We start from the raw sequence: 15,876 nt of genomic DNA, 5'->3' as shown, positions 1-15,876 counted from the left end.
CTGTTAAAAAATCATATCATTTCTCGCCACATTCTTTCTGAGAAACGAGGGGACTATCTGTATACGGTCGAAATAGATTTCGGCCTTAGCACGTCCGATCGAGTTCGAACGATGATCTATCGAAATAAGATCCCGAAGGTGGAACAAACTAACCTCGAACCCGGGGAGGCCGATCCGTGTCGAGGTCGATATCATTATCAAGCTAGAATCGAAATCGAACCATGATGCAGAGTAGATCTATCATGCTGATAATCCAGAGACCAACCAACATTGACCTCGAATCAATTCGAGGGCTCGAGCCAGGATTGGGCTCGAACCAAGATCAAGAGCTCGAGTCGAAATCAAGCTCAAACCAAAATCGAGGGTTCTAAGCAAGATCGAGCTCGCAGACAAAAGCCATTGCAATCCCACTAGAGAGAATCTTGACAGAAATTGTGAAAAAGCTGACTTATTATGGGTCTCCCACTGAATGTTTATTTTATTATGCTTAGAGCCAAATCCCTCCACTATAAAAGGGCTTGGTTACCATTTCTGTAAAACAAGTTTTTCGCAGGCTTACATTGTAATAAAAGCGATATATTCTTCTACAGTAAAGAATCGTTCTTTCAGATTTCTTAGATTAATTCTATTTGTTGAATCCTAAGATTTATTGTTCCTAACAACCTTATCTATTTCGCATTCTCTGCAATCTATATTTACATTTATATTTATCCTTATATTTTGTGTTAAGTTACGCCACATATCCTCGGAACTGCGTATAAATTCAACTATATCCATTTTTCGGGTAAACAGTTTGGCTAATATTTTGATTACAGGAGGAAAAAAACCAAACAAAACATATGTATAACCACTCCAAGAAGGCAAGAGTCACAGTATCTGATATTTCATCTTACTATATATTATACTTATTTTCTAAGCCCAACTCCTAATTTGTAACCCTTTTAGTCCCCTTCACATATTCTTATTTCAACTTCCATCCTCCAACTTTTCCCTTCATATACTAGTAGCACTAAAACTATATACAGTACTGCTCTTCTCAAGAGCTATCAAACACTGGCCTTTTCGTGAGAAAGCACTAGTGTTTTAAGGGAATTGGAGGAGCTGCATTCTGATTACTAAGTCTGTATACATACGTGGTGCTGATATGCTAATTAGGAGCAACTGAAGGTCTTGAAGTTGGACTCGATTAACTTAATATCCTATAACTAATCCTCCCATTGGGGCTCGATGTGGAATTCCCTTTCTTCGTTTGGCTGTTCTGTAATTAACAGAAGTTGGAGGGGGCGTTGACGGACTGAAACTTTGAACCTTGTTTCGCCGGCTATGGTTGCTGCTACTATAAGAGTCCTCCGAGTCATAGGCTGCTGCTGCTGCTGCCGCCGCCGCCATCTTCTTCTCCGATGACTGTTTTGGCTTCTTCACGAAATTCTGTGAAGTCCCAACAATCTATAAATAATCAAAATTAAAAATTAATTACTTCCTCCGTCTCATATTAATAGTCATGATTACTAAAAATAGTTGTCTCAAATTATTTGTCATTTTAGAAGTTCAAGACAAAATTGATTATTTTTTTACCCTTAGTAATAATTGTTCTTGAAGATAGAGATAACACATAATTAGAATAAATATTCAATGAAGAGATTATATCTAAAATATAAATATGGATAAAATAGAATAATTCTTTTCCTAATTAATATAAGAAACACATAATATGAGAGGGAGAGGGAGTACAACATTCCAAGAATTGCTAATGGGGAATATATTAAATGCTTAATAAGTATCTATCCCCAATCTATAAAACCCACCTGTTGATAATGCCAAAGTTTGTTGCCAATAATGGACCAGTAATGTGAGTGGAATTTCCACACTACCATTCAATAGCTTCACATTTTGTCAAAAGCAAACAGCAATTGAAAATAGCCTATACGGTATTCAGGACCCAAATATTCAATTTAGTGACCATTAAAAGTCAAAATAAATGCAATAAAATTTTTATGCAGGGGGTAAGAATGGAGCAAAAAGCAATTAGTAAGTAATTACCTTACAGCCAAGAGAGCAGAATCTGAATGAGTCGAGGAGACTCCTTTCACAAACTTCACAGGTATTAGTGACACCTTTGCCTGGCCTAGGTTGTGGCCTCTCATTCAAGAACACAACCTTTGCACTGTTGATAATGTAGGTCTGAACTGAAGTGATGTCCAAATACTTCTGTATTTCATTCACCCTTATCACATCATGGTAAGATGACCTCCTTATCTGTTCCAAAAACAGAGCAACCCACATTCAGTTTTGAAGTCAACGGTGAAAAAAATGGCAGAAACCCCTGAAATTGAAAATGAAAGAATAACAGAGAATACCTGAATGGCACGATGTTCCTTGTGATGAGATAAACAAAGAGAGCAGAGAGCGCCATTCATACAGTCCAAACAGTACATATTGCATTCACTCTTGTGGGAATCAGCATGTAACTTGCATTGAACAAAGAAACGTTCCTTTAACAATGGCTTCAACCATGGTGGCCACCTATTGTCCTCTTCATCTGGCCCTCCAGCTCCCTACACATTTTAACACTATCAGCAAAACTAAAACACAACAAACATTGATTAATCAACAACCAAAATATTTTACCATGATTCGCCTGTTCTTAGGCTTGAATTCACGGACACTTGTTTCTTGTTTATCGATCGCCAGCTTGAATGAAACTGTTGTTAGTAGTAACGCTATGTATCGGTGAAGAGAAAAAATTTTGGTTTGTGAAATATAGGAATTGGAGGCGGTGTGAGAAATATGAGGGTACTTGTAAGGGGGAGGGAAAAAAGGTCGGGTGGGTGGGTTCAGGAGGGAGAGGGGTCGTTCTTATCCTTTCAAAGGTCATACATACATAAACAAAGTTTCCGAAGCAAGCTCCGAGGCAAAACCTATAGATACGTTGGCTGCAAGGAACCGACCTCCTTCTTTCCTTTTATTTTCCCTTTCATTTTCATGTTTTCCATTTTTTTCTTTTATTCTTTATATTATTGATATTGATGTTCAAAATAATCATGTCGATTAGTTTCTTTACTTTTATGTCTTTTTATTTTTATTTTTATTTTTATTTTTATTTTTATCATATTTAATTAATAGAGAGGGGAAGGTGGGTATTTTCAATAGTGAGTTGGCACATTATTCTCTTTTAACAAATTTGGTATCTTTGGTCCATTATTGGCCATTTAGTTAGTTGTTCTAAGTGGGGTTTGTGTAAGAAACAAATTAAATATCCTTTTTAAATTTAATAATCACCATCCTCCCACTTGGGAATATCATTTTCTTTCATTTATTTTTACCTCATTTTCTTGCTTTTTCCTCCTTTTGAAAATAAAAAAGAAGAGGAATGTTTTCAAAATTTAAGCAAATCCATGAATAAATGGTAATTTGAAATGACAAATCAATTAATGCAAAATTAGAATTTGATATCCTTGTTAACCTGTAGTGTGAGACAAAAGGAGGACGCTAATATTTGGCAAGATTGCAACCATTAACACATTACCAGTAAGCAGTAGGTAGAAACATGAAATAGGAAAAATTATTTCATCACTAAAATAAAATGGGGATGCTAGCATTTATAGCACTTATTTTAGCAAAAATAATATGCTGAAATTTCTTGTTTCAATGATATATATGCTCTTAACAGCTCTTTCCATAGGTGAATACAACCATTCATAATTCATTTCCATGCATTTCTCACAAACAACTCATACATTTTTTTTTCCTTCAATAATGTTGATGGTACTTATAGAACCGTATGGGGTAAAACTGGTTTATAACAAATAGTCGAATGATAATATGACACGTGAAACCGAAGATAGGCAAAAGTCAAGTCAAGTAACGACCAATACTAGATACAACGAATGTAATCAACATCGGGTAAATCCCAAAGAGAGCGTAGTGCACAGGAGAAGATCAAGGGTTTGCCATCGGATAGCATTCAATGAGGGAATATTCACTAACATTAAATGAGCGACCGTTGTAGAGAATATTTGCATTCATCGCTTGCCATTACATGTGCATCAATGACTTGTTTATTATCATTTAAGAGGAGTTTGATCCTAGGATCTTATTTCCTTAGGTAAAGTTATAAATAGAAGGCTTAGCAGCTATTGTAAGGACACAAAATATTCGGTACAACAAAGGCTATATTTTACTTTTTTGCTCTTAAATTAACAGCTTTCTTTCACTTTGTCGTCATTCCTATTTGTGCTCTCGGAGACGCTGAGTTTTGAGCCAGGCTTGTTATCTTCTTCAATTTCAATCGTTAAATCTCAATCCTAATCTTATCTCTTTATCATTTTTGGATCAAATCAATTCGCTTGTCTATAAACCACGTAACAAATTTAACTGTACAGTTTTACGGGTAAACAGTTTGGCGCCCACCGTGGGGCTTAGACGGTTGCGTAATTGCTTTAATCCTTACGTTTATTACTAACTTGTTTTGATTCTTTCCTTAGTGAAAAAAGATATGACAGCTAATGATGTCAACATCATACACAACACTGAGGGGCACGAAGGATTATCCTGACATGATGACTCAATCAGTGAGAATCACAACGAAGAAAATGAGACGACCCCAGTTCGAGATGGCCAGTTTCCCCGGCATGTGCGGGAACCGACTCCTGATGATGCAGAGGAGGAATATGTCGTGGAAACGGTTAAAATCCTGAGAGAAGAGTGGAAAGCAATCATGAAACACCTCTCAAGGCAGGATCGGCTGATGACAGAGTTAAAACCAACATTGATAGGCGCCTCCAATAATGCGAGCGAAATGGGCCCAATTCCTCTCAGCGTTCTTGCAAACCAAACGGCTCAAAGGGTCGATAACAGCACCCCAAGGGGTGAAGTTGCAACGAAGCCGGAGGGACCGGTAGCGGATCTAGGAATAACAACGAGAATGATCCCTTCAAAACCGAGCTCATGAGGTTTATGAGGGAAATGAACTGACGAATGGATCAAAATGCGAAGGAGTTTCACGCTCGGATGTATCAGATTCCGGGCGCACCACCAGCACTAAAAGGCCCAGATTCAAAAAAATACACGCAATTGCCATTTAAGCCGAGCGCAGTACCAGAGTTAATTCCAAAGAGGTTCAAGATGTCGGACATACTAAAATACGATGGGACTTCGGATCCGCATGAGCATATCATAACCTAAACCACGCCTGTGAAAGGGAATGATTTGGCTCAACATGAGATTGAGTCAGTCTTGCTAAAGAAGTTTTTTGAAACCCTCACCAAGGGGACCTGACATGGTATTCTCTCTTACCCGAGCATTCAATCGGCTCTTTCGACATGCTTGCAGACTCGTTCATTAAGGCCCATGCTGGAGCAAGGAAGGTTCAAGCCAGAAAGGCGGACATATTCAGGATTGCGCAGGGCAAGTCCGAACTGCTACGAGAGTTCATGATTCGGTTCTAGAAAGAGAGGATGATGTTACCTACGGTACCATATGAGTAGGCAATGGAGGCATTCACAAAGGGTCTAAATCTACGGAGCTCGACGCCTCCCGAAAGCTGAAGGAAAGCCTGCTCGAGTTTCAAGCAACTACATGGGCGGATGTCCATAACCGTTATGAGTCAAAAATAAGGATAGAATACGATCAGCTTGGGTCCCCGGTATCAACTAAGGGAAGGGATCGAGAAAAAAATCACGACAAATTTAAAAACGACTTTGATGTGGATCAACGGTCCTCTAGAGGTCATTTTCTGCCATATGACAGAATCGAAGGTTGTAGCAGCAAAGGGTTTCGATCATCGAATAATTTTGCTCCCGATAGAAGAACCAATCATGGTCGGAACAACAGGTCGTTACAGGAGAAGGAGGTGCCATGGGCCCGAAACTCTACATATCCCAGGTTATCAAATTATAACTTTAGCATCAGCTTATTAGAGTTGGTATCGGCAATAAGGAATATCAAAGAAGCGCGGTTCCCGAAGCTAATCCAATCAGATCCTAGCCAGAGAGATCTTAGTTTGTGGCGTGAATACCATGGGACTCACGACCATAGAATTGGGGAATGCCGGCATCATCATGAAGAGGTGGCGACATTGTTGAAGAATGGCCATCTTAGGGAATTCTTAAGTGATCGAGCCAAGAAAAACTACGACCGAAGCCGGGACAATACGGAGCCTTTGAAGGTAGCAGAAGGCTCCCATCGACTGACTATCAACATGATTTTCGGAGGAAATGAAGTCAACTATGTAACCTTTTCAGCAAAGAAGAAAATGGAGATATCGGTGACACACAACAAGAGACTTCGGAAAGTCACAGAAGATGATATCACTTTCACGAAGGAAGATGCTGACGAACTTCTTCTGCCGCATAACGACGCTTTGGTAATCTCTCAATATTTTAGATTTCAAAATTAAACGTGTTTTGGTTGACCCAGGAAGCTCAGCCAACATAATACAATGGAGAGTTTTGGAGCAAGCAAAATTAAATAGGAATATCGTTCCAATGATAAAACTCTTAGCTGGCTTCAACTTGACAAGCGTGACAATCCGAGGAGAGATTTTGCTGCCCACACACGCCGAAGGAGTGACCAAGACTACTCTATTCGAAGCGGTAGATGGCAATATGGGTTATAATGCAATCCTCGGAAGACCGTAGATACATTAGATGAAGGTCGTACCTTCAACATATCACCAGTTATTGAAATTTTCAACGCCAAAAGGAATCAAGCAACTAAGAGGAGATCAACCAGCAACAAGGGAGATGAATGCGGTAACTGTTTCCAGAAACAAAGGGAGAGAGTCCAACAAATAGCATTTACAGGAACCAATGCCTTCTCCCTTCCCAAATAAAGACGGTAAGAGAGAGGAGTCATCGAAATCCTATCAGGTTCCGAGATATTTTCAGGTACCAGAGGAGACGGATGTGACCAAGTTGACCACGGAGGAACTTGAGCAAGTGGCCTTATTCGAAGAATTTTGGAGAGAAAATTTCACCTGGGGACAGGAATAATCCCAAGCTTAGGTTAGAGTTTATTACTTTTCTTAAAGCTAACGTTGAATGCTTTGCGTGGTCGCACTCGGATATGACATGTATCCCATTAGAGGCAGCGGTTCACAAGCTAAGTCTGGACCCAAACTTTCCACCGGTAAGACAAAAGAAATGCTCGATAGTAGAGATCAGGAACAAGTTACTTAAAGAAGAGGTAACCCGATTACTCAACATTGGTTCAGTCCGGGAGGTAAAATACCAGAATGGTTAGCCAACGTAGTTGTAGTACCAAAAAAGAATAATAAGTTTAGGATGTGTGTAGACTATAAAGATCTAAATAAGGTGTGCCCTAAAGACTCATTTTCATTGCCAAACATTGATCAATTGATAGACGCGATGACGGAGAAAGAGCTAATGAGCTTCTTTGATGCTTACTTCTAGTATAATCAAATCAAGATGAACCTAAAGGATCAGGAAAAAACTTCTTTCATAACAAACTTTGGCACATATTGCTATAATGTGATGCCATTTGGGCTTAAAAATGTCGGAGCCACTTATCAGAGCCTCGTTAATAAAATGTTTGAGGGTCAGATAGGTAAAACAATGGAAGTATATATTGATGACATATTAGTCAAGTCTTTGAATGCAGGAGATTATTTGAAACACCTCCAAGAGACTTTCGACATTTTGAGGAAGCATAATATGAAGCTTAACCAAGAGAAATGTGAGTTCGGGGTCGGTTCCGGTAAGTTCTTGGGGTTCCTGGTCTCGCAAAGAGGGATCAAGGTAAATCCTAATAAAATCAAAGATATCGAGGACATTCCAGACCAATTGACAAGTGTGAAGGACGAAGATTCATCTCAAGATCCTCAAAAAAGTGCCACCACTTCTTTTCGCTTTTAAAAACTAAGAACGATTTTGCATGGACTCTGGAATGCCAACAGGCACTTAAAGACCTAAAAGGTACCTGCCCAGCCCCTCGTTATTGAAAAATCGGGGGAAGGCGAACAGTTGTTGATATATCTAGCGGTCTCGGAGGTAGCGATAAATGTCATTTTGGTCCGAGAGGAAGACGGACTTGAACTAGCCCGCAGACTAGGCTCTGAGGTCATTGAGATAAAGTACGATTCCCAGCTGGTAGTAAACCAAGTGTAAGGGATTTTCGACACAAAGGAAGAGCACATGCAATAGTATTTGAATAAGGTTCATGCATTGCTTGCATGATTTCGGGAATGGTCAATCATACATATTCCAAGGGAAGAAAATTTGGAAGCAGATGCATTGGCTAATTTGGGGTCATCCACAAAGATGAAAGGATCTAACTCCGGTACTGTCGTTCAACTTCTACATTCGGTATTGGATGTGAAGGGTTACTGCAAAGTCAATTCAACTAACTTAATCTGGGACTTGAGGAATTAGTTTGTCGAGTATCTTCGGCATGGCAAATTACCCGAAGACCCAAAGGCGTCCCGGGCACTATGGACCAAGGCAACCCACTACTGCCTTGTGGATGGACAGTTATACAGAATATCATACCAAGGACCGTTGGCCTAGTGTCTGGGGGCCTCGGAGGCAAATTACGTGACGAGGGAAGTTCACGAAGGAGTTTGCAAGAATCACTCTGGTGCAGATTCGTTGGTTCTAAAATTTATCAGGGAAGGTTATTACTGGTCGCGGATGGAGCAGGATGCAATGGCATTCATTCAAAAATGTGACAAATGTCAACGACATACGTAGTTGATTCACCAACCAGCAGAACTTTTGTATTCGGTGTTTTCCCTGTGGCTATTTATCAAATGGGGATGGATATAGTTGGTCCTCTACCACCGGGTCCCGGAAAGGTGAGATTTCTTTTAGTTTTGACTGATTACTTCACTAATTAGGTTGAAGAAAGTCCTTATCAAAAGATCGGTGAGCGCAAAGTGGTCGACTTCATATGGGACCACATAAGCTGCCAATTTAGAATACCGAAGGAAAATGCTTGTGACAATGGGCCGCAGTTCATAGGCTCAAAAGTCACAAAAATTTTGGAAGGATTGAAAGTCAAGAAAATTACATCTTCACCGTACCATCCCAGTGCTAACGGACATGCGGAGTCAACCAACAAGATAACTATTCAGAACCTAAAAAAGAAGTTAGAAGATGCTAAAGGAAAATGGCTCGATGAGCTACCGGGAGTGTTGTAGGCATACCGCACAATGATGAAGTCGAGCATAGGAGAAACACCTTTCTCTCTTGTGTATGGCGCAGAAGCTCTGATATTGGTGGAAGCGGAGGAGCCGACTTTAAGGTTTTCCCGAACAATGGAAGAATCAAATAATGAAGCGTTGCTGGTGAGGTTGGACTTGCTTGATGAACATAGTGACTTGGCGTACGTGAGGATGGTGGCTCAAAAGCAAGATGAAAATATAATATAATCGTAGGGCCAATCTTCGATACTTCAAGGTAGGAGACTTGGCTTTGAGAAAAGTGACTCAGAGCACTCGGGAAGTCAATGCTGGGAAACTTGGACCGACATGAGAAGGTCCTTACCGTGTTTTAGCTATCACTAGTAAAGGGTCATACGAGAGGGAAATTAAGATGGAGTCAAATTACCCAACAATTGGAATGCGATTCACCTCAAAAGGTTTTATTGCTGATGGAGCCTACCAATATTGAAAGTATGTTCTGCACTCTTTTTCCCTTCGTCCAGTTTTGTCCCAATCGGATTATTCTGGCAAGGTTTTTAACTAGGCAGCAATGAAAAACATACTACGAAGGGAGCGTCATCGGCAAAGGAAAGACCTTTAAATATCAAGGCAGTAAAACTTTTCATATCGATGGTAAATAGCTATGTAGATGGTTAAATAATCTTTGACTCGATGGCCATCCTTGTCTTCCATTATTAAAAAAAGATTATTTAACCATTCACAAGTTGTTTCCACCAGTGAAGTAGCAATCTGGGTACAAGACTTCCAGTGTTCGAATTCGCATGCTTCGCATTCGAACACTAGAGGGGGGGAATAATATATGATATGGCACCAAGAATTCCATCAAAATCAGGGACTGTTAGAACCGGGAGCAATAATGTTTCATCAGGGCCGGGGACTGCATGATCATCCCTGTAGAAAGAAGTTGTATAAATTGACCACATGTATTGGCAACTTTATTTAATTAAGCAAACAAATGCCTATGTACTTTTAAAGATAGAGGGAATAAAACAAAGTCATTTTATTTTTATCTAATTTCTTGTCCAAATGATGACTTAATTTTATCGTTAGAAAGTTAACAAAAATGTCAAACGCTTGTACCGGAATGAACAGGAGACGTCCTCTTCAAGAGCACCGTAAACATAAGGGCCCTCTATTATGAAGCCCTCATAGCAAAGGATAGATTCCGGAAGAGTTTATGCCCAGGATCAAAAGCTATCGGATGAAAATATACCTGAAGCTTTAATCGATTAAATATAAAAGGAATATTTTTGCACAACACCTAAGCAAAAAATTCTTTATTTATAAAGTGCCAAACTCGATGAAAGGTTTGGTATATTTACAAAGTATAAAAAAAAGGAAAAGAAAAGGAAAAGAAGTTATGCATCATTGCCGCCAGAACCCGAAGGGAGAGAGGGATCTATGTTTCTTTCGGTAGAGGAAGGCGGTTCCACTACCGGTTCAGGGCCTTCATCTTCGTCAGTCTCCCCTTCGGTTCTCGTGTACTCGGAACCAGAACTCAAGGAGTCAGTCACAGCGGGCTGGGAGGAAGATTTTCACCAACAGACAACTCAAGTTCTCAGGCCTAGGCAATACAATCATCTATGTTAGCGATGTCCATTTTGGCCTCCTCCAAAGTCTTCCTCTTCATAAGATATATGGCATAGGTTTTTTCTAAGACAAGGGAATCTTCTTGATACTGGAATTGAGCTCGGAGTTTATCAATTTTGGCCTGAAGACTATCGCTTTAAGATCTCATGGCGCTAAGGCGAGAGTCAAGCTCAATAGTTGTAGTTAAGTGGATCCGATTTTTCTCCATGATTCTCTTAAACCTCTCTTCCATTTTGGCCCTCTTCTCCTCGACAACATTGGCCTCCTCAGTTTTGGAGCATAAGTCTGTCTTCAAATTATTGATTTTCTCCTCAAAGGCAGAATTGTACTCGGCATCGGCGAGTACAACGTCATGGAGCTCTGTCCACTTAGCCTTAGCCTCTTGAAGCTTTTCATGTAATTGAGTAGCTTCTTGGCTATGTGCCATTTATGTTGTTCACTCTGTTGCAACCGAGTATCAAGCTCTCCCATCTCTGCAGCTTTTGCCTCCAGCACTGGAAGGCGCACAACAAGTTGGTTCCTTTCAACTAAGAGTTGATCCTGCTCGAAAGCAAGTCCTTGTTTATCAAGGATCAACTTCTACAGGCCCTCAGAAGCGAGAAGGTTGGCCTAGAAAGAGAAGTTTGAAATTAAGATTATCATTGCAACATGTAAGCAGAAAAGAAAATATGAGGAAACTAGTATGATACCTGCGCCGCATTATGCATGGCATTGTTTATCAGACACTCCCCAGAAAGGGAACGTATTTTCTTCTAGTCTTTCGTCGAAGCCAGCGGCTTCATATAATTGACGAGCTCCACCAGCCTTGAGAGGACGTGGCAATCTTGTGAAACTGAAAGGGTGGCGCTTCGCCTCCCTTGAGGGTCTTGGGAAGGTATATCATAGTTGCTACCCAAGTTCCTGTGGCCAGGAGACCGAGGAGGAGATTTAGTTATTGCTGGTCGCGAAGGAGTAGCTGGTGTCGATGGGCGTGAACCCATCGGTGTGGAAGGTGAAGAAGCGGCTGTGGCAGAAGAAATGTTGATTGTTATTTGCTCAATGGGCAGAAGAGGCCCAGGGTCCGAATTCCTTAGACCGGAGACATCAATGTGGGCTGGGAAGAGAGAATCAGTATTCTCGACCAAGCCTATCTCCCCCCCAAAGGGCCTCAACTTCATCTGACGTCAGGTTTTGAAGCTCTCCCGGCTGAGCATCCGGTTGAGCTGATGAAGATCATTTTCTCCTTTGAAGGGAAACCTCTTCATTACTAGCTTTCCCTTCACCAATGAGGACCACTATGGTCGGCTCAGATTACACTTTCTTTGCCCTCTTCTCTTGAGTCCCAGCCGAGGAGGAGCGTCTTTTTTTTGGTTTCTTGCTCTCGGGCTGGGGAATCCGAGAGGAGGCACCCTCACCGGAGGCTCGGCAGGTCCACGAGCTCTGTTCCGGGCAAGATCATTTTCCAGCACTCTCCTGTGTCGCGCCCCGTTTTCTAGCGCAAGCGGGCCTCGACGTCGTGACGACTCTTTTGGATGGGAGATATAGTGTTAAAGAAGAGAAAGGTTGCCACTTAATGATTTTTAAGGTGCGTTAGGGCACCTATCATGCAGATAGCTCTGTTTGACTAGTCAACGCTACCAAGGATCAGGTAAGGGCTCATATTACCTCAAAGAGAAGGTGTTAGGCGCTCTTCGAGGTCCATAACTGTGGGTCCCGACTGAACTTAAGACTATGTGGATTATAATTAGGCAAGATAAACAAAGAGAGTACAAGTCAAATGAATTTATTAACATAATAAGAAGTAAGGATTACAAGGATATAACTATTAAACCTATATTAGATGTTAAATGAATAAATAAGAGAAGGGGGGTCCTAAGTTTTTTAGCCTACAGTATCACCCCGTGCAACATAATTAATACTTCGCAGCTCCCTTGAGATAGGGAGTTATTCATATTATTCAGCGGGCGTAGACTATCATCTCCTGCTACCCGATTACTATGTTAAAGTTGTTTACCTAAGCGCTCTAATTCAATTCTAAGTCGTGCCCTTTGCGTGCACTACCCGTCCCATACCTATGGTCCAGGAGGCATTTGACCTCTATTTAGGGTGGTCCTAGACTTAACTTAGGCTGATCAAAATGATAAAACTAGACGACATACAAAACAAATTGGACTTCAAATGAGAGCAGTTAAAGGCTCATGTTAGCCTCCACACTTAGACAACCAATGCACGTAAAATAGGTTCTCACATTGAGCATTGGACATTTTCAGAACTGAAGCCAATTAGAAATCATTAAGCCCTATAGACATGGTTTCTATGTGACCTTGGATTCAAACGCGCATATATGACATTACTGCTTCTAGTGGCTTAGACGAGGAAGCAGTAAACCATTTGCTGTTAACGCTGGTTTTAGATACCAGTTTTAGAAAGGTGACATTGTCCTACAGACATGATATCTAATAGTGGCAAAGTTAAGCAAATGAAAATAGTTCTGGGAACCCAACCTTGAGAAGGGGATAAACAATATTAAGCGAATGACTGCATCCTATAGGCAAGATCTCTAACAATTGGAAATCGAACCTTGATTTTATAACACTTTACCTCTATGAGCAGGTTATTTAGGCGGAGCAATAATAATAACAGTAGCTACTTGATTAGTCAAGGTCCTATAGGCATGATTTCTAGGTAAATATAGAACATAAGCTAGTGAGATCCAATAGCCAGGGTATCTAATGAATATGCTATAATCATACAAATCGAAAGAAAGTTCACTGGCATTTATTTCCTGTATGCTGTCTAGTAGCACAGAGCAGTAGAATAAATAGAGGGTTTATACCCGTGCTTTGATGGTAGACAAGTTATGTGAGTGTGTGAGTTTCCTAAAGGCATGATTTCTATCACTAGAAGTTAAATGGCATATACAACAAGTCGGATAACAAGTAAATCACATGAATCTTATGAGCATGTTTTCTACCATTGCATGCAAATATTAAAGTATACCCGTTCCCCAGTTTCACTATCACCCCAATTGTTCATTACAGAGTTATTACAGACCCAATGATAAACGTAATTACAAAATATTATACAAGCAATGACAATAGGCCACAGCGGGCCCAAAAGGAAATACCCAGCATTGCCCGGGCCTTCAACAACTCTCACATAGCATACCCAGATTCCCAATAGGGAACTATATTCATCAGCACAACCCAGAAGCCATAGAAGAACTCAAGCCAAACCAAACATCCATAGATTGACCACTATTACCCAGACATTGAATCACTTAAACCAACAAGTTTACATATTCAATAGACAGTAGGAAGAAAGAGTTGAGTGTCAGAGATATCTCAGGTCTCAGTAGTAAAGAGAGTGGCTAAAAGACCCCAAATCCTAGTGTGTCAAAGTTCACAAGGGTCTCAAATGGACCCCGAGCAGTGCTCACACTAGGGAGGTCAATAGTAAGAGTCTTAGTGGCCTTGACTTTCAGCCGGCCAAGAATGATAGGTTCAGAATAGCACAGGTAACAATGAGAGGGAGTGGACAGTGGTGAAGGGACAAAAGTTGAGGAAATACACTTATAATTTAGAAAGTAGATATAGCAAAGTTGAGAACACAGAACAGTTAATCAAAAAGGTCAAGAAGATTTAGAAGCAGGTGCAACACTTATCAAAAATAACACATTGGCAGAAAGCACATTGGAAGTTGGAGGAGAATCAAGTTCCCTAAGATTACAAGATCAACCAGATTATTATACTAAGGTGCATATTATCAAACAAGTCTAAGTGGGGCACTAACTTAAAAGGTTTAAAGCTTAAAGGTCCAGGTTATGCTAAGGATTCATCACAATATCATAAGACATCCATGTTAACTTTATATCATGAAGCAAAAAAGTATCAAACATGGTATGGAAACACAAACTAAGATGGCCATTCTAAAGGTTTCAAACAGTCATTAAGGATATAAAACTAAGCAAAACAGAAACATGCTGTGAGGGAGTAGATCATAGTTGATAGAAAAGGTCTTAACAAAGATTAGAACACATTACATATGCAAGACTATCATTACAGAGATTCAAAACAGAGTGGGAAAGCAAGCTCATGTCAAATAGCAAACGTAGGCATTCAGGTATTGACATAGTAGACTAATGCACTTAAGATGGCTCAAATTATTCAAATTAGGCATAAACATGACTCAAAACTGGCAGTATTAGGTAAAATTAAATACTAAAGAGGTTCCAAACAAATGCAAAACTAATCAAAGTTGCACACAAAAGTAGCCCAAAAACACATTAAGCCATGAATTTCAAAGGTAAGAATGTGCAAATCATAAACACATAAGAACAAAATTGCAAAGCCAAGTGACTTACCAGTTAAATGGACAATAAGAAAGAACAAATTCCATAATGTTTCTGAGTATCAACAAAGAATAAGAACCCAGAATCTCAATGCGTCAAAGTTCCCAAGGGCTTCAAAGGAAACTCGGGCAGTGCTCGCACCAAGAAAAGGTTGAAAAGTCGAATACCGGTGGCCTTGACTTTCAGCCGGCCAAGAATCAAGATATAGAATAAGAGAACGAGAGAACAATAAAGTGATAACTCTAATTTTTAGTGAAAATCTAGCGATTAAGGTTCCTCCTAAAGGGGAATGGGGAGGGGTTTATATAGTTGTAGAAATCCAACAAACAAACAAGATAATACTATAAATTTAACATAAATAAGGTAATAATATCAAGCAGAATCAGTAAAAGTCAGATTAGGGGAAAATTAGGTAAACCCTAGTTGACAGAAATCGGAGATTGGCCAGAGATCTTGGCTAATCGAACTCGTATAGCCTCGCCATGATGCATATGGACGAGATATCGTCCAGATTTTGAAGGGTGAAGCTAATCTCCCTTGATTCGGAGGTTTAAACTTGACAAAATAGAGCAAGTACTTATGTAACACCATGGAGAAACACCCAGTAACGAAGGAACACTAATATGGTAAGTAAATAATGGGGGAATCCCATTATCAGTGGGATTAGGAGAGGGAATTAAGGGGAGTCGGCTAGGGTTCTTCAGAAGAGTGAAGGGGAGATTGAGCGTTTAGGGGCGACGAGTTTGTAGAAATGGGCTAGGGTTTTGGGTAAGGG

At 40.2% G+C, this 15,876-nt stretch overlaps 1 protein-coding gene across 2 annotated transcripts; it reads right to left on the bottom strand.

Annotated features, from left to right (window-relative positions):
- Positions 1-822: 822 nt before the first annotated feature.
- On the bottom strand, positions 823-2,847 carry LOC107793937 (protein RGF1 INDUCIBLE TRANSCRIPTION FACTOR 1). Of its 2 annotated transcripts, none has more exons than XM_016616389.2 (4): positions 2,629-2,847; positions 2,358-2,555; positions 2,041-2,256; positions 823-1,446 (listed from the first exon to the last, which is right to left on the bottom strand). In XM_016616389.2, the coding sequence occupies exons 1-4, from the start codon at positions 2,629-2,631 to the stop codon at positions 1,192-1,194; spliced, it is 672 nt and encodes a 223-aa protein (XP_016471875.2). In that variant the 5' UTR covers positions 2,632-2,847; the 3' UTR covers positions 823-1,191. The 2 variants fall into 2 exon arrangements, with proteins under 2 accessions (XP_016471875.2, XP_016471882.2); XM_016616396.2 differs by having other exon boundaries at positions 823-1,428; positions 2,629-2,844.
- Positions 2,848-15,876: the final 13,029 nt, after the last annotated feature.

This window comes from Nicotiana tabacum, chromosome 23, assembly GCF_000715075.1.
Source record: "Nicotiana tabacum cultivar K326 chromosome 23, ASM71507v2, whole genome shotgun sequence".
Taxonomy (NCBI): Eukaryota; Viridiplantae; Streptophyta; class Magnoliopsida; order Solanales; family Solanaceae; genus Nicotiana; species Nicotiana tabacum.
Note: the sequence above shows the minus strand (reverse complement) of the source record. Positions and strands in the feature narration are given on the sequence as shown.

What these genes read in the sequence shown, in the direction of transcription:
- LOC107793937 (XM_016616389.2), bottom strand. An exon ending in AGGAACATCGTGCCATTCAG is followed by an intron (nt 2,257 to 2,357) that starts GTATTCTCTGTT and finishes TTTTTGGAACAG; the next exon opens with ATAAGGAGGTCATCTTACCA. An exon ending in TCTGCTCTCTTGGCTGTAAG is followed by an intron (nt 1,447 to 2,040) that starts GTAATTACTTAC and finishes GATTATTTATAG; the next exon opens with ATTGTTGGGACTTCACAGAA.